Below are 24,476 nucleotides of genomic sequence, written 5' to 3' on the forward strand. Positions count from 1 at the left end.
GTCTAAGTGTTCTCAAGGTTAACTTTTTTTTTTCTTTCTGAGACAGGGTTTCGCTCGTTGCCCAGGCTGGAGTGCAATGGTGCGATCTTGGCTCACTGCAACCTCCACCTACTGGCTTCAAGTGATTCTCTTGCCTCAGCCTCCTAAGTAGCTGGAATTACAGGCAGGCACCACCACGCCCAGCTAATTTGGTATTTTTAGTAGAGACGGGGTTTCTCCATGTTGGTCAGGCTGGTCTCGAACTTCTGACCTCAGGTGACCCACCCACCTCAGCCTCCCAAAGTGCTGCGATTACAGGTGTGAGCCACAGCGCTGGCTAGGTCAACATTTAGTATAGTTCATCACTGTTATTTGTTCTAACAAGGACATGTCAAAACTACTAGAAGTTTGCTGCCACCACCTTGATTCACGCCGCAGTGCCAACAGTTGACCTCACACATCCTCCCTGAAAGGGTCTTGGGACTCCCAGGATCTGCAGACCACATTCTTCGAGGACCACTACTCTAGGTATCGCCCCACTGTCTTTCTAAAATCTAAGGTCACGGCTGAAACTTAGGGGAAGGCTGTAGCTTTGGAGACCACTGTCACGTCCACGTAGAACTGTCAGGAGACGACTTGAGTGTGCCTGAAAACTGCCTGCCGATGGCAGCGTTTTTAATCCCTACTGAAGAACCAATTTGCATCCCTTTGAGAATATAGGGCTTGTGGCCAGTAATAACTCCCCCTTTTCTTGTCTTTCCCCATTTTTTCTATCCCCCGTTGCCATCACAGCTTCACGGTGCAGGAGGTATATGAGGGTTTCTAAGGGAAAGCAGAGGTGCCCCTGACTCAAACCTACATTCAGAAAAAAAATTTCCTTCAGTATTGACTGAATGTCTTCAATGCAAAGATTTACACAAACTGGGAAGGCAGGACCTATTTCGGACAAGGATTCACCATGGAATTCTTCTATGAATATCCTTATAAAATAGGACTTGGGATGCAGATGGATTATTTAAGTCTTACAACTTTAGAAAGGCCTGAGACACACCCCCTCCTACTATATATAGCGATTATAAATAGTATATTTACCTCCAAAGAATTTAACACTGTGCCCTAATGCGAGAAAAATCTGCGGTATAACAAGGTAATGATGTTCTGTAGCTCTTTACTGAAGGCCTCACGTCAAAGGAGGGGAAGGAGAGCAATTCTGGGGCTCCATACTTCTACCCAAGTCTGAAGAGAAGTGAGCCAAGTTAAATGAAGGTCAAGGATGCTCCTCCTGGTCTTCTCAGGGGCTGGGAAAGTCTTACGACATTTTCTGGGGAGTCATTACTCTGTCCGACATCGAGGTAGCTCAGAGGCCTTCAGGCCGCTGGTACTTCCAGAAGGCCACCTCCCCGTCATCACTGCAGGAGGCCAGCAGCCCTGGCTCCTTGGGGTTCCAGGCCACACAGTTGACATCCTGGGAGTGGGCCTGGTGCAAGTGGGCTGTCAGGGAGAAGGTGGGCTGTTGTGGATCCGAGTTGGGATCCTCCTGAAACACACGGATTGCGTCGTCCCCACAAGCTGTAGCCAGAGCCCCTGTCAGCTGACACCTGGGAGGAAAGTGACATCAGTGGTACACCTGACAAATTAGGCCAGACTTGGTCCATGGTTCCTGGCCTGTTCTCTTCTCTAACCTCAGGCTTCGGCTAAAAACCTCTTATTAAAATGTTTCCTTAACTAATAAGGAGTCACAAATATCACCCACTTATATCCACAGATGCTGCAATCTAGTTTTTTCCCCTACTATGATTACCCTAAAAAACAACATGCAATTATGAACTGCACTTTTCTCACTTGGCATAAGCAGTTTCCCATGTCATAAAGGTTTTTTTTTTTGAGATGGTTCACTACAACCTCCGCCTCCCAGGTTCAAGCGATTCTCCTGCCTCAGCCTCCCAAGTAGCTGGGACTACAGGCATGTGCCACCATGTCCGGCTAAGTTTTGTATTTTCAGCAGAGACAGGGTTTCATCACATTGGCCAGGCTGGTCTCAAACTCCTGACCTCAAGTGATCCACCCACCTCAGCCTCCCAAAGTGCTGGGATGACAGGCATGAGTCACTGGGCCCAGCCATCATAAAGTATTTATTTATTTTTTTTAGATGGAGTCTTGCTCCTTCACCAGGCTGGAGTGCAGTGGCACAATCTCGGCTCACTGCAACCTCTGCCTCTCAGGTTCAAGCGATTCTCCTGCCTCAGCCTCCAAGTAGCTGGGATTACAGGCGCGCACCACCACGCCCAGCTAATTTTTGTATTTTTAGTAGAGACGGCGTTTCACCACACTGGTCAGGCTGGTCTTGAACTCCTGACATCATGAGTCACCCACCTCGGCATCCTAAAGTGTTGGGATTACAGGCGTGACCCATCGCTCCCCACCCCATCATAAAGTACTCTTAACCCCTTTCTTTAAACAGTGATATAGCAAGCTAAGTTCTACCATAATTTACTTAAGTTCACTTTTGTTGAATAGATGATTCTCAAATGTTCGCTAATATAAAGCAAGCTTGAGTACTCAGTTTTTTTCACTGTTTTAGATTATTTCCCAGGGATCAATTCTCAGGGCCAGAACTACCCTCTGACCTACTGTCCTATATGAATGGTGCAGCTTTTCCAGCTTCTGCAAGGGCAGAGTCAGCGTTACCCATAAAAACTCCAGCCACTGCTGGGCGCGGTGGCTCATGCCTGTAATCCCAGCACTTTGGGAGGCCAAGGCGGGCAGATCACAAGGTCAGGAGATCGAGACCATCCTGGCTAACACGGTGAAACCCTATCTCTACCAAAAAAAAAAAAAATTAGCCGGGCATGGTGGCGGGCGCTTGTAATCCCAGCTACTTGGGAGGCTGAGGCAGGAGAATGGTGTGAACCCAGGAGGCGGAGCTTGCCGTGAGCCAAGATCACGCCACTGCACTCCAGGCTGGGGTGCAGACTGAGACTCCGTCTCAAAATAAATAAATAAATAACAACCCAGTGATGAATGCACAGATTCGATAACTTCTGGATGGCACAAGCTGTGTGAACCCCAAGTGCTGGTGCTGCCCTCACAGCCCGGGACTGTTCCCTACTCCTGTGAATGCCAGCCCAGCCAGCTGTAAAGCAGCATGTTAGAGTCAGGCCTGATAAGGAATGGGGGTGGCTGCCCTCAATTCCTAAGCACTCCCCCAGGGTTGCAGAGGACTGCATGGGGCATGATGGGATGGGGGTAGGGGATGGAGTCTTACCAAGCAACGTCATAAATGGTCCTTGAGTGGAAGCCCGACAAAGTGCAGATACATTTCCAACTGGGGTCAGAGCCGCTGCACGCCACCCCTGCAAGGCAGACTTCTCTTACACTTCAGACGTTCCTATGTCCCCGGCGCCTCAAAGGAGAACCTAACCTAGCTTCCCTCACCCTCATCTTCAACTGATTATGAGTCCACGTCTCCATTCCTGTACCCATCCCTGCTGATCTGCCTTACACACTCTGGCCAGACCGGCCTTTCTCAAGCAGAATTCCGAGAAGGAAACGTCCCTGTTCTGCTGCCACCCACCAGCCAACCCAACCCACTTTATTCCTCTCCAAACCCTTGATGTCCTATGCCCCATTTAAACGAATGACCACGCCTCACTAAGTCTGAGCATTCCCGCCATTGTTATCTTTACTCACAAAAGCTGTTGAGTTTCCAATTGGAATTCTCACCTGAAATTCTCATGTTAAAATCCTACATACCCTTTCAAATTCAGATGCAACGGCCCCTGTTCCACAAAGCTTTCCTGATTGTTCCAGTACTCTATCCCGAGCCCTCTTGTGGCACATCTTACCTTTTACCCCCATTTGCTCCGACTCATGTATGTGTCTTAGCAGACTGTGAACCCCTTGAGAGATGGGTCTTCTTTAGAAGTACTTTAGAAGTAGAGTCTACTTTAGACGTAGAGTACTTCTTTAGAAATACTCTATTAATGGACCCTCACCTTGTTCATTGCCTGGTAGATACTGACGCCAGATACGCACAGTGCAGTCATCACTACAAGATGCCAGGCGCTGGCCACTTGGGTCAAAGGCCAAGCTCCACACAGTGGACTCATGGCCCTCAAGGGTGGCAGAGCATACCCAGTCATCCTCTTCCTCCCGGTACAGCTTCACTGTGTCATCGTAGCTGGCAGAAGCTAAGAGCTGGGGGAAGAGGGAAAGGAGACCCAACATGTGTCTGTGTGGCCCACGAAGTGCAGGACAGGTCAGTCCCAGGGATCTGCTTTTATGTTTTTATTTTATTTTATTATTTATTTGAGACGACGTTTCGCTCTTGTTGCCCGGGCTGGAGTGCAATAGCATGATCTCAGCTCACTGTAACCCCCGTCTCCCAGGTTCAAGCAATTCTCCTGCCTCAGCCTCCTGAGTAGCTGGGATTACAGGCATGCACCACCACGCCCAGCTAATTTTGTCTTTTTAGTAGAGAGGGAGTTTCACCAAGTTGGCCAAGCTAGTCTTGAATTCCTGACCTCAGATGATCCACCCACTGTGGCCTCCCAAAGTGCTGAGATTACAGGTGTGAGCCATCACGCCCAGCCGGATCTGTTTTTATAAACGGACTAATGTTTTTTGTTCACAGATGGAGGTCCCTGTAAAAGCTAGATTAAGGCGGAAAAGCAGAGGAAGGCTGGGCACAAGCCTGCACACCAGAGCCCTTCCCACAAGAGACCCTGCCTGACTCTTACCTCCTGACTTGGGTGCCAAACCACATGCTTGACATCCTGTGTGTGGGAGTTGAGAACACTGACACATTCATACTCATCCTCTTCATCAACTGTGGGAGAGAAAAAGAAGGGAACCCAAGAGCCGACCCTGTCACGGACACGGAGCGGGGTGTCAGGTGGGTCCCAATCCACCTGGAGGGACCTGGACTCACCTTCCCAGACCCAAACACTCTTATCTCGGCTGCAAGTGGCCAGGAGGTTGCCAGATGGGGCCCAAGCCACTGACTTGACCTCATTTTCATGGCCCTCGAGAGTGGTTACACACTGTGAAAGGAGAAGGAAAATGAGAATTAACAGCAGCTAACACCGCTAAGGCCCTTCCCATGGGTACAGCCCAATTGGCGCAGGTTGGCTCAGGTTCCTGAACCAGCTCTGGGGAGGAAACAGGCAATAATTCTGGTCCCAACCAGCCTGGGTACCTCAAAGTCATCCTGGTTCTTCTTCCAAATGCAAGTGGTAGCATCAAAGCTGGCAGAGGCCAGGTAATTACCGCAGGGGGACCACGCCACCTTCCGCACGGTGCGCTGGTGGCCTTCAGAAAGGACAGACTTGCAGATCCAGCTGTCACCTAAAGGTGGAGCGCAGGCCAGGCTCTGGAGCTGGGTGCAGCACCATGAAGCCATTCCATATTGGGGGCTAGCACTGGAGTCAAGCCAGTGGGGGAAAGCTCAGGGAGTGTCTTTCACAGCTTTTACAAAGATGCAACTGACTCTACTTCCTCTGGAGGCTTTTTTTTTTTTTTTTTTTTTTGGACCGAGTTTTTGCTCTGATGCCCAGGCTGGAGTGCGATGGCACAATCCTGGCTCACTGCAACCTTCGCCTCCCGGGTTCAAGGGATTCTCCTGCCTCAGCCTCCAGAACACCTGGGGTTACAGGTGCCCGCCACCACGCCCCGCTAATTTTGTATTTGTAATGGAGACGGGGTTTCACTATGTTGCCCAGGCTGGTCTGGACCTCTTGACCTCAGGTGATCTACCCGCCTCTGCTTCCCAAACTGCTAGGATTACAGGCGTGAGCCACCGCGCCCAGCCTCTGGAGGCATCTTTCTAAAACAAATCTAATCTAAAATTGCTATTGGTTCCCCAATGCCCTCGGGATAAAATGTGACAATCCAGTCGCAAGTTACTCTGAAAGTCACTTTCCTAACACCCTCCTTTTCCCATTTTCCTTCCTCAGCAGCTACCACAATTCCCTCGACATTTCAACTTGTCTGCTGACGTTTTTCCTCCCAGCAGTCGCAGACTTGTTTGCCTATAAAGCCCTTCTGGGGGTGGCTAACATCCGACTCTCCCTCAGCCAGGAACAGGGTCAGCCTCCCCCGCAGGCTGAGCGCCCGCACGACGCGCAAGCGGAGCCCTCAGCGCCGAGGGCCGCGCAGCCAGGCTGGGCCTTACCCTCCGTGCCCCAGATGCGGATTCTCCGGTCGCCGCCGCACGAGGCCAGCAGGGTCCCCGCGGGGTTCCAAGCCAGGAACCAGCAGCGGGAGTCCGGGTGCGCCGGGACACGGCCCAGCAGCACCAGCGAGTCCTTCATGGCGGCCCGACGCACGGGGAGGTGGGGGCGGGCAGGAGGTGGGGGCGGGCAGGATCCGCGGCGCAGACAGCGGGTCTCACCGCGGGCGTCTGCGTACCGCCCACTCCAGGCTTCCGCGGCCAACTGAGGCTCCCGCTTCCGCCGGAGGACCGGGGTCGCCCCGGGAACTCAGCTGCCCACTGCTGCGGCCGCGATACCCTCTGGGAGTTGTAGTCGCTCCCCTCACTTCGGCAGGGAAAACATCGCGGGACCGCCTCGAACTACCAGTCCCGTGAGGCCCGGGCAGAGCCGGCGGCGCGCCCAGGCTGTGACGCGCGAGGGGGACGGGGCGGGGAACCGGAGGAGGCGGAGGCAGAGGAGGAGGAAGCCGGAAGTGCATCGAACCCGGGTCTGTCCGGGCGTTGCGGGATTGGGGCCTGGGAACGCTCGGCCCCCGGCCGCCGAGAAGCCTGTGACTGGGCTGAGCGGCGCCATCCCAGCCCTGTGGCCTGCTGACTGGTGAGGAACAATGGGCGGCGTGGGGAGGGTCTTTTCTCCGCACAGGTCACATTCCAAACCGCCGGTCCCAGATCACCGTTCCCCGATCCCCGCGGCCCAGCCCGGTCCTCCGCCCCTCGGCACCTTCTGGCCGAGACCCTGAGTCCGGGTCTTTGCTCCCGCGGTAGCCGATCCCCGATCCCTCCGCCCCCCGGAGACTCGACTCTGCCCAGACCCCATCTGGCCCCCGGCCCTGTCCGGTTTTCGTCCCGCAATCCCATTCCCGAGTCTCCTGTCTCCGCCCCCCGAATCCCCGCAGCCCTCCCCGTCTCCGTCAGCACTGGGTCCCACCCCCCTATCCTCTGGTGTCAACCTTGACAGCCCAGTGCCGGCCTCACCTGCAGCGAGCCCGGAGCGTTGCTCTCCTCCACCGGACTGTCAGGCTCTGCGCGCCCCGCGGAGGTCGGTGGCGACCAGCAGCGACTGCGGAGCGACGGCGGGCGGCCCCGGGCATGTACGCCCCCGGAGGCACAGGGCTGCCCGGCGGGCGCCGGCGGAGGAGTCCGGGAGGCAGCGCTTTGCCCAAGCAGCCGGAGCGTAGCCTGGCCTCGGCCCTGCCTGGCGCCCTGTCCATCACGGCGCTGTGCACTGCCCTCGCCGAGCCTGCCTGGTTGCACATCCACGGAGGCACCTGTTCGCGCCAGGAGCTGGGGGTCTCCGACGTGTTGGGCTATGTGCACCCGGATCTGCTGAAAGGTGAGGGCGCTGCGCGCTGGCCCTTCAGGCCTCGGTGGGGGGCAGAATGTGTTCTGGCTGAAGCAGAGATAGCCAGGGACCAGACACTTGCTTGAAGGAAATGGCCCCATAGCTGCCTGGTGTTCATGCCCACCAGGTGGCTCTGTTTGGGGTCCGGCCCCTCATTAATTCTGATGTTATTCAGCTAAGCACCTACTCCTCACAGCCATGTTAATCCGGACTGCTACTATTTTCGGATTCTGCTGGAGGAAGGACGCTGTGTATCGAGGAAAGATAAGGGTGCTAGGTATCACGGTTAGCTGGCCCCTTCTGAGAGTCTGTGAGATACGGAAAAGCTTCTTCGGGGCAGACTGATTAATGGAGAAAAAGGAACTTTTGATATGGCTAGGATTTAAAAGGTATTTTAGAGTTCTATGGTAATCGGATGTGTATTGGAGAAGGGGATCTGTGGCATTTTAGGTAATCGGAAGACCGTCCCATTGCCACCCTCAGTTCAACAGTTGGAATTTGGCTCTTGGAACCATTATAAGTGTGCCTGACAAAGGCAAGGTTGCTTTGTTCATCATCGTGCTTTCCAGCCAGATAGACAGCAGACTATGGGAGGGTCCTATGGGCCCCGTAGTTCATCCTGCCCAGTCTTGTCTCCAGTAAAAATTGTGTAGTGTGAGGACAGGACTGGACCGTATCACTTGCTTTTTACCCTAACAATGCTTTTTACCCAACTATGAACAGCATAGTTCATCAACCCCAAGGTCTTTTGAGCCATCTTGAAGGTCTTATATCCTCTCCGTGCTATTCCCTGGCTGTGATGCATTCCAGAAGTTTATTGCACCGCCTATCAGAAGCACCTCCTGTTAGATATCTTCATGTTCCCTCCTGAAGGATTCAGGCACCAGGATTCGGTGAAAAGGTCCAAGTTCCCCGCTGTGCATTGGACAGTACTCTGCTACTGCAGGTCTAGGCTGAAAAGCCTCATCCTTGTGGCCAAATGTTGCCTTTCTCTGAGTGTTCTCTTACTGTTTTCCATCTCTCTTGAGTTTGAGAAGCTGTAGGGTGATTTTGTAGAAGGTTGGGGGCTTCTGGTTGTTTCCAGATTTCACCTTCATGGTACTCTTTGCTGGGGTGGCTCATTAAAGCCAAAGTTATGCACACGACAGAGGCCTTATATGCAGCCTTTTCTGTGTCATGTTGCTAATGGTACAAAGAGCGTTAAGCTTGAGTGAGTCTTGGTGGTTTTTCTTTTGGCACATTGCCCTGTACTTGCTTTCTTTGAAGCACACATACCACCTTCCCACCACTAGACCCATCGGATCTAGAAAGCTAGATCTCTGAAATCTAGCACCGCATGGGGTGTGCTTAGCTGTGGCTCAGAAAAATGAATGATGTCCCCAAGGCTACCCAGTTGGGGGTGGCAGAGCTGGGACTACCCCACATCTGTTGATGCCAATATAAAATGATGCTGTGTCATGTATGGTTTTTATCCTTTGTTTTACTTCAGCTGTCATAAGAAACAATCTCATAATTATTTAACTTTGGTGTGTATCCTTGTCGAAGGCATGTTAAAAATAAAAGTAAATTTTTGAGCCGGGCGTGGTTGCAGGCATCTGTAATCCCAGCTGCTCCGGAGGCTGAAGCAGGAGAATCGCTTGAACTCGGGAGTCAGAGGTTGCAGTGAGCTGAGATCGCGCCGTTGCACTCCAGCCTGGGCAACAAGAGCAAAACTCCATCTCAAAAAAAAAAAAAAAAAGGCCAGGTGCGGTGGCTCGTGCTTCTGAGGTGGGTTCATTGCCTGAGGTCAAGAGTTCGAGACCAGCCTGGCTAACATGGTGAAAGAAACCCTGTCTCTACTAAAAATACAAAAATGAGCCGGGTGTGGTGGTGTGCGCCTATAGTCCCAGATACTCTGAAGGCTGAGGCAGGAGAATCGCTTGAACCCCGGAAGCGGAGGTGTTGCAATGAGCCCGAGATCACACCACTGCACTCCAGCCTGGGCAACAGAGCAGAGCAAGACTCCATCTCAAAAAAAAAAAAAAAAGAAGTAAATTCTTGGTGCAGGTTCTTCTTTGTTCACATGTGTATTTACCCTTTCTAAGAAATTATTCAGGCCAGGCCAGGCATGGTGGCTCACATCTGGAATCCCACTATTTTGGGAGGCCGAGGCAGACGGATCGCCTGAGGTCAGGAGTTCAAGATCAGCCTGGCCAACATGGTGAAACCCCATCACAACTAAAAATACAAAAATTAGCTAGGCCTGGTGGCTGGTGCCTCAACTACTCAGGAGGCTGTGGCAAGAGAATCGCTTGAACCTGGGACGTGATGTTGCAGTGAGCCCAGATCACACTACTGCACTCCAGCCTGGGCTACAGAGTGAGACTCCATCTCAAAAAAAAAGAAAAAAGGAAGAAATTATTCAGGCCCCGTTTTGTCTTTTGCAAAGCATGTTTTCTTAACCTTTTCGTTACGTTTGCTCACATATTTAGAGATGTGTGTGTAGTTTCCACTCACTTGCCTGTGGCCGTCTCCTAGGAGCACTTTGTGGTCTTGAATAGGAGAGTTGGCAGTGGCACCTCATGAGCTATCACAGAAGAATCACGGAGGCCCCTGATTGCATCTTCTCTCCCTTTTCTTTGTACCTACTGGTTTTTTGATACCCAGTGGGCCTAACAGATGTCCTGACCTGGGAGCCTGGAGTATTCCACATCTCAGGAGGGAGCAGAGCTGTCAAGCGCAGATGTGGTGCATATAGATTTTTTTTGGGGGGGCCAGAGTCTTGCTCTGTCGCCCAGGCTGGAGTGCAGTGGTGCCATCTCGGCTCACTGCAACCTCCGCCTCCTGGGTTCAAGCGATTCTCCTGTCTCAGCCTCACGAGTAGCTGGAATTACAGGTGCTCCACCACACCCGGCTAATTTTTGTATTTTTAGTAGAGATAAGCTTTTATCTTGTTGACCTGGCTGATCTTAAACTCCTGACCTCAGGTGATCCACCCGCCTTGGCTTCCTGAAGTGCTGAGATTCCAGGCGTGAGCCACGGCTCCCAGACGCGTATAGATACTTCCAGAGGGAGAACAGGCCCTGCAGGTCTCTGCAGGTGATGGCAGTCAGGCAGCCAGCAGGCCCTGGAGCAGCCTTACCCTTTCTCAGCCCCTGCCCGAGTGCCACACTTTGACATTACACTAAGCACACGCCAGGCCTGCGTTTTCCTCCTAAACAGCATCTCTGTTTGGTACTGTCATCAGCCCCACTTCACGAAGCTCCCAGTGCAGGGAGGCTGGGTGGTTTGCTCAGCTAATCCGAGTGGACATTGACTCCAAAGTCCATACTCTTACCGCAACACCTTAGTGAGCTCTGAGTTTACTTCCCATCAAAGCTGCCCAAGGCTTATCACCTTCCTGTTCTAGTTGAGTTTTATCACAAGCCCAGCCAAAGCTGTGCTTTTTGTCATAACTTCATCACCGCAGTGCTGAGGCTCTAGTTGGTGATCCCAGGGCAAAGCCACTCTACCATTGTCATTCACAAAGCTTCAGAGGCTTCAGCCAATGAAAGCTGGCTCCAAAGACCCCATCCTGGGCTGGGTGTGGTGGCTCACTCCCGTCATCTCAGCACTTTGGGAGGCTGAAGCAGGAGGCCAGGAGGATCTATTGAGTCCGGGAGTTCGAGGCCGCAGTGAGCTATCATTGTGGCTCATACTCTAGCCTGGGTGACAGAGTGAGACCCTTTTTCTAAAAAAGACCTCATCATGGGTTTTCTCCAGTGCTCCAGCACGCGGTGCCTGCTTCTCACACAGCTCTCAACCTGGCCCTGGGTGGAGACAGACTCAGACCTCTAATGGCTCCAGAAAGAGGGGCCCCAGGTAGTCAGTCCTTTCTTCTGAGACTCTCTGCCTCTCAAGTGTGGCCACCAAAGAGCACTGGCAACAGCCCCAGGAAGCATCTTTGGAGAATGAGGAAGTTGGGGAGTAGAAGTCAGGTGAATCTCAATTGGCAGCAGCCAGTGGAAGCTCAAAGGCCTCCAGGGAGAGCCTGTGTGCCTGACAGGTCGTGACCCGGGCAGCTGACACTGCCAGGTCCCGCGGGGCCTGTTGGTTTCTGTGGGATAACCTGGCTGGGCACTAGAGGGCTCTGTTAGAGGCCTGTGCACAGGCCTGTCTGGAAGCTAAAAAATGTCACAGTGGGGAGAGGCTGAGCAGGGTGCACAGATGCATAAAGAGGGATTGGGGCGTTGGGGAAGTGTCTCTAATTCACAGGGACTCCAGCAAGGAGGGAGCGGGGTAGGACAGGAGTCCCTTTAGCCTTTCTGCCTGCAAACTGTTTGGGTCAGGAGTGGTTAGAGCAATGGGCAGATAGGCAGGAAGAGGCAGGACCTTCAAAACAAATCTAGCCCGGTGACTCACCAGTGACCTTGAGCAAAGTCAGTTCATGGGATCCTGTTACAGCTGCCTACTTCCCTGATGACTAGAGGGCACCACCAAGCAGTGTTTACCAAAATCAACAGGCCAGAGCACAGCTGGAGGAGAGGAGGTGTTCTGTGTCTAGCCAGGGCATCGTGGACTATACCACTGGCTTGAATTTCAAGTTAGGGTCCTGCCTTGCGTGCCATTTCTCTCTCAAATAAAATCCTACATCCATAACCTTCAGGGGTTTTCTTTAGCAGTCCCTCGTGGGAGCAGGTGCTTGTCACCTTCCCCGCTGTCCTGATGTCTAGGGAGGGAGGAGAGACACACACTGAGATGCTGACTCCAGAAGAGCCTCTGAGCTGGGCTCCAAGCCTGCCTGGGATAACTGCCTGTTCTTCCGCTGTGCTCTGAGACCCTCTGAGGAAAGCCCGCCTGTTACATGGGGCAGGCCCCCGGGGTGTCTGTTAACGTTACCCAGCGGGAAGTTCACACTTGGTTTTCTACTGACCATGAGGGTTTACTCACAGCTTTGGAGTGGAGAAAGGCAGTTACATTGAAACAAAACCTGTCGGAGTGTGAGGTCAGAAGTCTCTTCTCGCTATCATATTGTCTCACTTGTAGGGTGGGCCCTTAGTCTGGCTTTAGTAGGCTTTGGTCCACACAGGCTGACATGTGTGGTCGGGGAGGTCTTGGTGGAAGAGGGAGAGGCCTGCCGAGGGGACACACTGGCCCAGCTGAAGCAGCCTCTGGTTAGTAACAGTCCAGGCGGCTGCTCTTTCACGGGCTGACCCAGCAGGCCCTGGTGGTGGGTGGGGCAGATGTTACTGTTTTCGTGGATAGATGGGAGAGCAGGGGTCCAGCGCAGTCCAGGGACTTGCCCAGAGTAACACAGTCTCTGCTAGAGCTAGGATTCGGCACGGGTCCCGAGCCTTCCTGGTGTCCTGACCGCTTCGTGGAGCAGGCTCTGATGGTCGCAGTGCTGCAGGAGCTTGGACACCATGCCTGGCAGGCTTTGCCCAATAATTCCCCATGTGAGGACTTAATAACCCAAACCTTTTTTGCTTCTTTGAGAGATTTCATTGCTTCAAGCTGTTCCTCTAGTGAGCTTAGCAGCTGGCTCCGAGGATGGCTCCGCCGGTATTCCTGTTGGCTTCTGATCCCTCATTCACGCACAACTCTTTAGGAATTGATTGGTTATCTCCAGGCAAAAATACAGTGGCTGACTCTGGTACTTGGTGATTCCGAGCAGCACAGTGCAGGGGAGCCTGACCATGGTTTGGAATCTAGCTCTGCAGCGTGTGGCCTGGAGGAAGCCACTTCACCTCCTGGAGCCCCCAACTCCTCATCCGAGCTGTGGTAAATCCCCCGGGGGGCACTTGGCCCTTCTGTGTGCCCAGGCTGTTCCAGGAGGGGTGTACAAGGCCCCTCCAACAATATTTGCCTTTGGGGAGGAGCAGGTGGACACCCACAAGGGAAGGGACGTCCTCGCGGAAGCTTTTTATCGTGTTCATGTCTCCTTACTCCTAAAACTCATGTATAATGAAACATAAGGCAATAGGAGTATATGTCATGGATGTACATTTTTAAGGATAATCAAATGAACATCCTTGTGCTCACCATCCAGCCAAAGAAACAATACAGGCTCCTTGAAGCCCCCACGTATTACTTTTCTTACTCCTAAGTGCCTGGCCTCATTAGTAATGAGAGTGGAATCTGACATGGCCTGCGGCAGAGCGGCGTGTGGCCTCTGGCAGGTTAACTACAAGAGCACTGCCCCATCCCTGCCACATGCCACATGGACCCCAAGAAGAACTCTCCCAGCTCTTAATAATATTTACAATAAAGCCAGGAGATAGCCCCTGTCTCCTAGAGCTTTTCTTTCACTGAGGCGCCATGCACTACAGCACCGCAGGGCGGGTTCAATGAAGGCTGGTCCCAGTTGCAGGCAGGGCTCACACACAGGCAGGCTTTTTGGCAGTAGACAGCTACCCAGACTGGATGCTTGGGCCCAAAACAGATGGTCAGCAGACAAAAGAATTCTTTTGTTCTCATAGAGTTCAGGGAGGGAGCAAAACTAAATGTGATGATACAGTCTACCGACTTTCCTAATCTATGTAATACTTACTTGTAGCTGCACATTTCTCTTAAGAGATCGTGACAGGTAGCTCTGAGGGCTCCTTGGTGGGTGACCCAAAGCCAGACAGAGGCCTATGAGCCTTGTGTGGGCCCAGCCAGCCTCTGCCGGGCGAACTCTGAGCCTGAGGCAGGGTTTGCGTGCTCAATCCCAAAGGCCCAGGGCTTCCCTCTCCCCAGAACCTGTGACGCTGGCATCTGTTGGGCTAAGTCATCTTTGCTGGGTTTAGGTCCCGTCCCCAGGTTCCTGGACCTTCCCTCACCAGTCCACCTTCCTCTGAGGTCTGGAACCAGTGCTGCTTGAAGTGTGAGGCTTGGATCACCTGCATGGGGATTACCTAGGCTGCTTGTTACAATCCAGATTTCTAGACCCTGCTCCAGACCTAGAATTCGGACTCTCTGGGGACCTGGGAACACGCTTTCAGCTGGTGCCCCAGTGATTTGGGTGCGTCCTAGAGATCGATGATCACATCCCACACCCTCTCTGCCTGAGATCAAGTTCAGGAAAGGACGCTATATAGCCTGAGTCTTGCCAGCCCTTTCCAAATTTTCCTAAGTCACTTGGTGACCCATGACCTAAATAAAAGAAGAACTTGCTAGTGACTGTAACAGAGGAAGGAGAGGAAGTTAAGGCCCATTTCCTGCTTTTTTTTTTTTTTTTTTTTTTTTTGAGACAGAGTCACTCTGTCACCAAGGCTGGAGTGCAGTGATGTGATCTTGGCTCACTGCAACCTCCACCTCCCAGGTTCAAGCAGTTCTCCTGTCTCAGCCTCCTGAGTAGCTGGGACTACAGGTGCATGCCACCATACCTGGCTAATTTTTTAAATTTTTAGTAGAGACAGGGTTTCACCATATTGGTCAGGCTGGTCTCAAACTCCTGACCTCAGGCGATCCACCCACCTTAGCCTTCCAAAGTGCTGGGATTACAGGCGTGAGCCACTGTGCCCGGCCCCATTTCCTACTTTTTATTAAAGCTTAAAATACTTAATCATGGCCTGGTTTCTTTTTGGTTCAGCCCTATGCTTCTGGGAGCTTTTGCAGTTTGCATAGTTATCAAAGGAGACAGACAGTGTCGTCTAGTTGAAATGCTTTTTGAAGAATGGCTGACGTACCGGAGGGAAGTACAAGTCGCACTGTGTGTCTGGTGCGTGGTTGTTGTCATGGGCTCTCCCTGCACCATGACCCCCAGGAACCCCTTGAGTACTGCGTCTTTTCTTTCAGCCTCTTCCTTTTCCTTCATTTGTACCCTTGATGTGTGCACACTGGCACTGTCCAAACCTTCTGGGGCTTTTGTGGCATAAATGTGGTTGCTTTCTAGCTTTTCCTGTTGACGGCTTGTCCCCAGCTCTGCCGAGTCTGCCGAGTCCCTTTTAGGTAGGTCTGTGTCCCTTTACTTTCCAGTTTTTGGAGCCTTGTTTTATACCTCCCTTTCTTTTTGTGTGGGTTGCCCTTTAAAAGAATTCTTTTGTTCTTGCAGAGTTCAGGGAAGGAGCAAAACTAAATGCGATGATGTAGTCTACCAACTTTACAAATCTATGTAATGCTTTCTTGTAGCTGCACATTTCTCTAAACTGCTGCAACTTCTTTCTTCCTCTTTTCTTTATTTTACTTTTTTTTTTTATTGTGGTAAAATATACATAACATTAAACAGCATTTTTAACCTTTTTTTTTTGAGATGGGGTTTCACTCTTGTTGCCCAGGCTGGAGTGTGAAGGCGCGATGTTGGCTCACCACAACCTCCACCTCCCAGGTTCAAGCAATTCTCCTGCCTCAGCGATTCTCCTGCACCAGCATGCCCGGCTAATTTTGTATTTTTAGTAGAGACAGGGTTTCACCATGTTGGTCAGGCTGGTCTCGAACTCCTGACCTCAGATGTTCCACCTGCCTCGGCCTCCCAAAGTGTTGGGATTACAGGCGTGAACCACTGTGCCCTGCCAACCTTTTTTTTTTTTTTTTTTTTTAAAAAAAAACAGAGTCTCACTCTGTCACCAGGCTGGATCTCGGCTCACTGCAACCTCCACCTGCTGGGTGCAAGCGATTCTCCTGCCTCAGTCTCCCCAATAGCTGGGACTACAGGTGCGCGCCACCATGCCCGGCTACTTTTTGTATTTTTAGTAGAGACAGAGTTTCACCATGTTCGCCAGGATGGTCTCGATCTTCTGACCTTGTGATCTGCCTGCCTCAGCCTTCCAAAGTGCTGGGATTACAGGCGTGAGCTACTGCGCCTGGCCAATATTTTGTTTTTTTAAGAGACAGGGTCTCTTTCTGTCATCCAAGCTGGAGTGCAGTAGTGTGATTATAGCTTACCGTAACTCCTGGGCGCAAGCAGTCCTCTTGCCTCAGCCTCCTAAGGAGCTAAGACCACGATGCTCAGCTAATTTTTTTTTTTTTCTCAAAGAGACGGGGTCTCACTGTGTTGCCCAGGCTGATCTCAAACTCTTGGCCTTGAGCAATCCTCCTGCCTCAGCCACCCAGTATTAACCATTTTAAGTGTTGAGTTCATTGATATTAAGCACATGAACATTGTTGTGCAAGCATCACGCCTATCCATTTCCAAAACTTTTTCATCATTTCAAACTGAACCTCTGTGCACATTACATGATAACTTCCTGTTCTGCCCTCTCCTACCCGCTGGCAACCACCATTATATTTTCTGTCTCTATAAATTGACTATTCTAAGTATCTCATATGAGTGGAATTATAAAATATTTGTCCTACATTTGGTTGATTTCACTTAGCATAGTATCTTCAAGTTCAGCTTCTTTTTGGAACAAAAAGGGAATGAATGAGTACATGGAGAATCAGTATGAATTGACCTGTGTGGTCTTAGCCTCTCTGGCTGTCTCAGCTCCAAAGTCAGGCTTTTCCTGCCAGCTCAAAGTATCCTCTAGCATTAACATGTCAGGTCTTTAAAAATGGTTAGAAGGGCATGGCATAGACAGTGAAGCAGAGTCCTGCACTCAGGTGAGTCCTGTTGGAGAGAGAAGGACTTGAGGTATAGGAGAGCAGTGGCCCAGAGGGCTTCTGTTTGCTAGTGTGGAATTTGTTCCAGCTCCCTGCAGACGACCCAGGAGCAGGAGCTAAGACAGTGTCCTCCAGAGACTCTGGTGAGAGGATCAGACTCCTTCTGGGTGCGGGCTTCCTGCACCAGGCGTTACTTGGGGCCCTGAAAATTTGGTTCTCCCCCTACAGATTTCTGCATGAATCCCCAGACAGTGCTGCTCCTGCGGGTCATCGCCGCCTTCTGTTTTCTGGGCATCCTGTGTAGTCTCTCCGCCTTCCTTCTGGATGTCTTTGGACCCAAGCATCCCGCCCTGAAGATCACCCGTCGCTATGCCTTCGCCCATATCCTCACGGGTGAGCTGAGGGCCTGCTTGTAGTGGGGGAGGAACTGCTATGGGGCAGGGGCATCCTGTCTGAGTTGCCGGTGAGGGCTCCGGTTTCTCTGAGCAAACACCCTTCCAGGAGCTCATGTGCCAAGCTCCAGTCTTTCCCAGAGTGTCAGGGTGTCAGCAGCCTGCTCCAGTCTAGCTGCTAACATGCCAGGATCACAAACCCACTCAGCCCAGCTGTAGAGGGGAAATGTTGCTAGAAATTCCACAAAGAAGCTCACAGCTCTCTAAAATGGCATTTGAAGCTCAGACCTGACACGAGTGAAGAAGGAACCAGGCAATCTCCCATGTCTCACCTGGAGCTCCTGGTCAGATTCTCTCCTCTCCAGCTTCCTGCTTCCCTACAGACCCGCCTTTTCTTGTATGCAGCTGCCCTCCTCCCTCATGCCCGCACTGCTGTGCTGGTTCCAATTGTGGTGTGCCTACTCCAGCTCCCAACCTGCATGACCCTGTTTGCTCCTTAAGACAGAGAGAATCTGACTGGCCCAGATCAGGTCGGACTGCTGTCCCCAGCCTCGGGCCAGGAATCCCATGGCCAGGAGAGCTCCTCCTTGCAGAGTCGGGCCAGGCAGGTTCTCTGAGAATGGGGTTTGGGTAGAGAGGCTGTGATTGGGTCCTCAAGCACCCCGGCTATGGCGTGCTTACTAATTCCCCTTCTGTGCTGTCCCTCTGTCCCCTAGTCCTGCAGTGTGCCACCGTCATTGGCTTTTCTTACTGGGCTTCTGAACTCATCCTGGCCCAGCAGCAGCAGCATAAGAAGTACCATGGATCCCAGGTCTATGTCACCTTCGCCGTTAGCTTCTACCTGGTGGCAGGAGCTGGTGGAGCCTCAATCCTGGCCACGGCAGCCAACCTCCTGCGCCACTACCCCACAGAGGAAGAGGAGCAGGCTCTGGAGCTGCTCTCCGAGATGGAGGAGAACGAGCCCTACCCGGCGGAATATGAGGTCATCAACCAGTTCCAGCCACCCCCTGCCTACACACCCTAATGCCAGCCTTGGGCTCTCTTCCTCGGCAGGCCCTCCCCCAACTCTGCAGCTCCTCTCGCACCCAGAGGAGCTCCTTTCCCCAGCAGGCCTCACTGGTAGGATCCTGACCATCTTCTCCAAACCTTCCCCAGGAGAGACTCTGCCTTTAGGGTCATCCAAGTATCCCTGCTCTTAGAAGCGGAGGCCCACTGGTTTTCTATAATGTACTCTTTCCCTCCTGCCGCATCCTGCCCCCTTCACGTTCGTGAGTCATTACCAGCCAGGGAAGGTCATCCCAGTTCCCTGCAGCATGGGCCGTATCTTTCCTTGGAGAGCTGCTGAGCGTGGACAGTCCCAGAAAGAAGTGTCAGAGGGCCCAAGGGAAAGGGGACTGTGCCCGCAGGCTCACCTCACGGGGGTCAGTGTTTGCTCCACAGCTGCAGCTCTGGGCTGACGCCCCCCAGACCCCTTCCTTCTCGGAGTGACCCACCCCCAGGCCACCTGCTCCCGAGAGTTCTGTGCACTTTACTCTTTGGACTTCTCCTCACATGTGCCCTGGTGGATGGGGAGAGGGAATCGCTGTTGGGAAGGCAGAGCCGTTGCTGCCCTCTCTGCTTCCTGTGAGGCCCTGGTGCCTGTCGAGGACCAGCGTGCGGGTGACGACGTCTCCCAGCCCTTCACCTTTTAAATGTGAGTGGTTTTAAAAGGAAAAAAACAAAACCAGGCAACAGCAACAATATTCTGTTTTTAAAATAGGGACAAGACTGTTGTCCCTTTTTAGACATGTATCCCATTCCTTTTGGCTCTGCAATATTGGGCTGTAGCTCCTTCCAAGCCCGTGGCAGCCCCTCCCGAGTCTCTCCCAGTAGAATGCAGCCTCCCTTCCCGGGCCCCTTCCCTCCCAGTGACTGTGGCTCCCTGGGGCCTTCTTGTGGAACCCAGAGGGGCTGAGGACTGTGACCTGGCTGGCGGGCCAGCGTGGTGCTCCTCAGGACTGCGGCACTGAGATGGAACCTGGCCTCAGTTTAGGAACAGGGGCCACAACAGGGCAGGAACCCACCACCCTCCACATAGGAATACAACCAGTCGGGCCCCGTCACGTGAGGCGTCAGACCCACCCTGTCAGCCCAGCAGGCCGGGCTGTGTCCTTCAGACCCAGTGCTGCCCTAGACGCTGACTCGGGGCTCCAGCCTGCCGTGCGCCCCTCTCCCCCTCTTGAATGTACTCTGGTCTTGCAGTGCGCTGCTGGGCCTTTCTTGCTCAGCCATCACTCGGCCACCCTGTTTGCTCTGGGTCTGGCTGAATTTTCTGCCCCGAGATCTGGGCATAAAGTGGATGAAACTTGAAAGACCTTCAATGTAGATCCAGATGGCCAACCTGTCCTTGTTAAGTTACTTGCTTCTTGGGACTCAGTGTCCACTGCTGAGCTGAAAAGGAAATGGATCACAATCTCTTCGAACCTTTACAGTGATCGATAGTTTGAGCAAGACTGGAGAATGGACAACACTATGACGCTGTGGCTAGAAAGGGACTGTCATGTCCCATCCTTTGGCCGGATTGACTGGGGATGTCCGGACAGATGCCTGCGCGGGTGGCGAGGGCCACACCTGCACACGAGCGGGCAGCTGCTTGCAGTTCACTGCTGTGATGCCAGAGTGTGTTCAAAGGCGACTCTCCTGCTCTTCTGGACTCTTCTCTCAGGCAAGAAAGGCCGCCCGCTGCCTGAGCACAAAGCCAAGGAACGGAACTGAGTCTTTCTGTTGAGTCCTGAGTTTGTCGTTGGCAGGTTTACTTGTGGCCAGCTCGCTCTGCCCATGGGCGTCTGAGCAGGCAGACCAGAAGACCAGGCACCGGACATGCATGCCAAAGGGACCGGTCATCCCCTGCGGACCTGTACATGACCCTGTGGACCGTTCCGCACAATCCGGAACCCACTTTTTACTCACTCCCCATGTCTCTGAGCCTTCCTCCTCTTTCTCTTTCCCTCTGCCATCCTGACACTGATAGTTTGTCATATAAATCCCCCGGTTGTGTTTTTTTTCTAAGAAAAAATTAAAAAGGAAAACAAAACCAAAAAACCAGAAACCACAAATAAGAATGGAAATGCCAATGGCTGCCTGTCATTTTTGTCACAATTTTCCTGATTTGGTTTGTTCCCTTCATCTCAGAGAAGCAGGAGACATCGATGAGGCTGTAATTTTTTTTCTTTTTCTTTTTTTTGAGACAAGAGTCTCGCTCTGTCGCCCAGGTTGGACTGCAGTGGCGTGATCTCAGCTCACTGCAACCTCTGCCTCCTGGGTTCAAGCAATTCTCCTGCCTCGGCCTCCCAAGTAGCTGGGATTACAGGTGTGTGCCACTGTGCCCGGATACTTTTTTTGTATTTTTAGTGGAGAGGGGTTTTACCATGTTGGCCAGGCTGGTCTCAAACTCCTGACTTCAGGTTATCCACCCACCTCGGCCTCTCAAAGTGCTGGGATTACAAGCATGAGCCACTGCACCTGGCCAAAGATGTAATTTAAAATAGTTAGAAGGGACTTGGCGTGGGCCAGCTCTGTGCATGGCATTTTCACGCCCAGAGCCTCCTAATCCTGTTTTCACACAGGAAGCTTCTAGGTCTTTCTAGAACAGCTAGAAACAGTAGCTGACCCCTGCCCCAGGCCCAACCTTCAAACCTGAGCTCTTCACGCTGCGTCCTCTGGTGAGCTATAGAAGAGAATGCGGCTCCTAAACTCTGGCCATCCTGTGGGAGGAAATAGACTTCTTTGGGCTGTGGCTTGCAGAACAAACTACGCTTTTTTCCCTCTATTTTTAAATTTTATTTAATAATTTGTGTGTTTTTCTCTCTTTTTATTTTCTATGTTTCATGTTTTCCTTCACTCCCTAGAAACTGCACTTTCTTTGAAATCATAGGCAGTGAATCTTACTGGGAGAGGTGTGGGGACAGAGACAGTCCTGGAGTGTGGCCTGTAAGCCTCCTGGAGGGCAGTGCCAGGCCTTGATTGCCCACATTCTCTCCATTCCTTGTTTCCTTCCTTCATACATTCGGTCACACAGCCCCACGTGTGCATCACGGTGAGAGCCGAGGGCTCCCTTCAGGGAGCAACCCATTTAGGTCTCTGTTGTTGTTGCTGGGGAGAATACACGTCTTTCTTGGAAGCCGGGAGTGTGTCCTCTCTCATTTCATGTCCATTCAGACAAAGCACCATTAGGCACCATGAAAAATACAGTGACTGGCAGGACCCCGTCTGCAAGGATTTTATGTCCTAAGTTCAGGAGATGGACTTGTCCACAGAAAGGCAGAGTGAAGTGGGCGGCCCGCTCGGAAAAGTGCTGTGCCCAGAAGGGAGCCAGTTCTGACCTCCGTGATAATGAAAGGCTTCCTGGAGGACGCAGCTTGAGCCACACTTGACGTGGGAGTGAACTGGGGTGTGGACACTGCTGCTGAGAGAATGGCAAGAGCAAAAGCACACCGGTGGCCAGGATGTGGTGAGAGCTGAGGTTAGAAAGGTGAGGGGCACTCATCTAAGGCACTAACAGCAGAACGAGCCCTGGAAGGATTTTGAGAAGGGAAGGGAGGGATGCAGCCTTATTTTAATGACTGGTGACAGTGGGAAGGGGTCTGCCTGGCCTTAAGTGAGGGTGTCAGAAGTGGGAGACAGGACCTGCCAAAGGGGAAGAGGGCAGTCACAGTCGGTCCCAGGGCCCAGTGTCTCAGCCAGGTGCTGGAGTTGGGAATGCGGGAGCCCCAGTCCCTGCCTACCTGTCACATGGCAGCTGGAAGGTGGCATCAGCCACACAGGCGAAGAGGGGCCCGCACACGAGAAGCCATGGGATGTGAAGGGCCACAAGGAGAGGACCCAGGGACACAGGAAGAGGTGGTGCATTTGGGGCAGGGCGGCTTTCCCAAGATGACTAGAGAATCTTCAACTGGCATCTTGCCTGCGGTATCCACGGTCTCAGCCGCTGCACTAATGGAACACAGATGCTGTGGGGAGACATAAGGGAACTGACAAACTTCAGGCCCCCGTTTTCAAATAGCCTGCCATCTTACCTCTTCCTCTGCATTTTTTAGGGGGAGTGACATTTTAATGGGAGGCGGGAGGTTTGCGGAGAAGAGAAAATGTCTTTTTTGTGGGTGTGAGTAGAGACAGAGTCTCACCATGTTGCCCAGGCTGGTCTCAAACTACTGGCTTCAGGCAATCCTTCTGCCTCCCTTCCCAAAGTGTCGGGATTACAGGCATGAGCCACTGCACCGAGCCTGAAAATGGCATTTTGAATGAGCCCACCTGAAATGAAGACAGTTTATTAGGGTCACTGGTTTGAGAATTAAGATCAGTTCTGGCTGGATGCAGTGGCTCACGCTTGTAATCCAAGCACATTGGGAGGCCAAGGTGGGCAGATCACGAGGTCAGGAGATCGAGACCATTCTGACCACCATGGCAAAACCCCGTCTCTACTAAAAATACAAAAATTAACCAGGCGTGGTGACGGGTGTCTGGAGTCCCAGCTACTCGGGAGGCTGAGGCAGGAGAATCACTTGAACCCAGGAGGCAGAGGTTGCAGTGAGCCGAAATCCCACCACTGCACTCCAGCCTGGTGACGGAGTGAGACTCCGTGTCAGCACACACACACACACACACACACACACACACACACACACACACAGCCGGTCCCTCACCATAAGCTTTGGGGAAAATTCTTGGCTTTTTTGCTGGGGGAAAGAGCAGTGTCCAGGGAAGACTGGCTGATCTCAGAGCTGGAGGGTTGATGCGGGACTGGCCAGCCCCCTTCAGCTGAATGGGACAGCAACACAGTGGGTGGCAAGCGGCTTCATAAGATGTTGGAGGTGAGGCAGAGACCCCTCCAGCCAACCCTGTGTCTACAGTCAGGTAACGAAGAACTTTCCAGAGACAGCTGTGAGTCCGTCTGGCTTAAGGGGTTGTACAGGTGTCTGAGAAAGGGGCCTGAAGGGTGCAGGGCCTGCAGGCTGCCCTGTTTGGAAGGTTCCTGCCTTCTGTCTTGGTAGAAAATGGCAGCTAGCCCTGTAAAGGGCCTCCCTGTATGGCGAGGTAGACCCTGTAGCCCCAGATGCCCCCAGGGCTTCCCTTCCGTCTTGGGGATCTCTCAGTGTATGTCTAGTGCCACCACTACTGGTGGAGAGTTTCCTTCTGGAGTAACCTTGGGGTGGTGGACGGGTTTTATTTTAATAAAGGAAGAAGTTCTCTTATTCATTTTTACTTATTTTTTTGAGACGGAGTCTCACTTTGTTGCCTAGGCTGGAGTGCAGTGGCGAGATCTTGGCTCACTGCAACCTCCACCTCCCCAATTCAAACAATTCTCCAACCTCAGCTTCCCAAGTAGTTAGGATTACAGGTGTGCGCCACCACACCCAGCTAATTTTTGTATTTTAGTAGAGATGGGGTTTTGCTATGTTGGCCAGGCTGGTCTCGAACTCCTGACCTCAGGTGATCCGCCCGCCTCGGCCTCCCAAAGTGCTGGGGTTATAGGGGTGAGCCACTGTGCCCGACCGGGTCATGCTTTTTTATGTGACATTCATTCAGCAAATAGACTGAACACAAGTGCCTTGTGGAGGATGCAGAGATTCTAACACATGATCCTTGCCCTCTAAGGCCTTCCAATCCAGCCACCAGGAAAAAGGAAACCTGATAACACCCAAACCTGACAGCCAAGGTACACTTCCTAAAGGAGAGACTTGACCTGGGCCTTGGAGAAGGGGCAGGCTTTCATGAGAGCATGGTGTGAAAGCAGGAAAGGAAGGGCATGGCTCTGGGGAACACTGAGTTGATGCCGTGAGGCGCGTGGCAAGCAATGAGCTCGTGGACCTAGCCCAAGGGGGCCTGGAACATCAAGGTTGTCGGAAGGCTCACGGCTGCAAGAAACAGAACTGAGACTTTCTTAACTAAATGGACTTTATTTTCAACTGAAAATAAAGTTCAGCATAGTCCAGGGGGCTTGACTGGGTCCAGGGACTCAAACAGTGACACAAAGACATGGTTTCTCTCCACCTCTTTCCTTTGTGTGTCTGCTCAGGTGGTCTCTCCTCAAAGG

At 52.4% G+C, this 24,476-nt stretch overlaps 2 protein-coding genes across 3 annotated transcripts; one reads left to right on the forward strand and one right to left on the reverse strand.

The window, feature by feature from the left end:
- Nucleotides 1–657: 657 nt before the first annotated feature.
- On the reverse strand, nucleotides 658–6,578 carry CIAO1 (cytosolic iron-sulfur assembly component 1). The gene is made up of 7 exons (XM_023211487.2): nucleotides 6,152–6,578; nucleotides 5,177–5,325; nucleotides 4,910–5,021; nucleotides 4,719–4,807; nucleotides 3,975–4,176; nucleotides 3,245–3,332; nucleotides 658–1,577 (listed from the first exon to the last, which is right to left on the reverse strand). Exons 1-7 carry the CDS (start codon nucleotides 6,288–6,290, stop codon nucleotides 1,337–1,339), a joined length of 1,020 nt encoding a protein of 339 aa, XP_023067255.1. The 5' UTR covers nucleotides 6,291–6,578; the 3' UTR covers nucleotides 658–1,336.
- Nucleotides 6,579–6,626: 48 nt separating this feature from the next.
- On the forward strand, nucleotides 6,627–18,605 carry TMEM127 (transmembrane protein 127). Of its 2 annotated transcripts, none has more exons than XM_023211488.2 (4): nucleotides 6,627–6,788; nucleotides 7,149–7,523; nucleotides 17,241–17,405; nucleotides 18,121–18,605. In XM_023211488.2, the coding sequence occupies exons 2-4, from the start codon at nucleotides 7,280–7,282 to the stop codon at nucleotides 18,426–18,428; spliced, it is 717 nt and encodes a 238-aa protein (XP_023067256.1). In that variant the 5' UTR covers nucleotides 6,627–6,788; nucleotides 7,149–7,279; the 3' UTR covers nucleotides 18,429–18,605. The 2 variants fall into 2 exon arrangements, with proteins under 2 accessions (XP_023067256.1, XP_023067257.1); XM_023211489.1 differs by having other exon boundaries at nucleotides 6,628–6,788; nucleotides 7,172–7,523.
- The last annotated feature ends 5,871 nt before the right edge of the window (nucleotides 18,606–24,476 follow it).

Source organism: Piliocolobus tephrosceles, chromosome 15 (genome assembly GCF_002776525.5).
Source record: "Piliocolobus tephrosceles isolate RC106 chromosome 15, ASM277652v3, whole genome shotgun sequence".
Lineage (NCBI taxonomy): Eukaryota > Metazoa > Chordata > Mammalia > Primates > Cercopithecidae > Piliocolobus > Piliocolobus tephrosceles.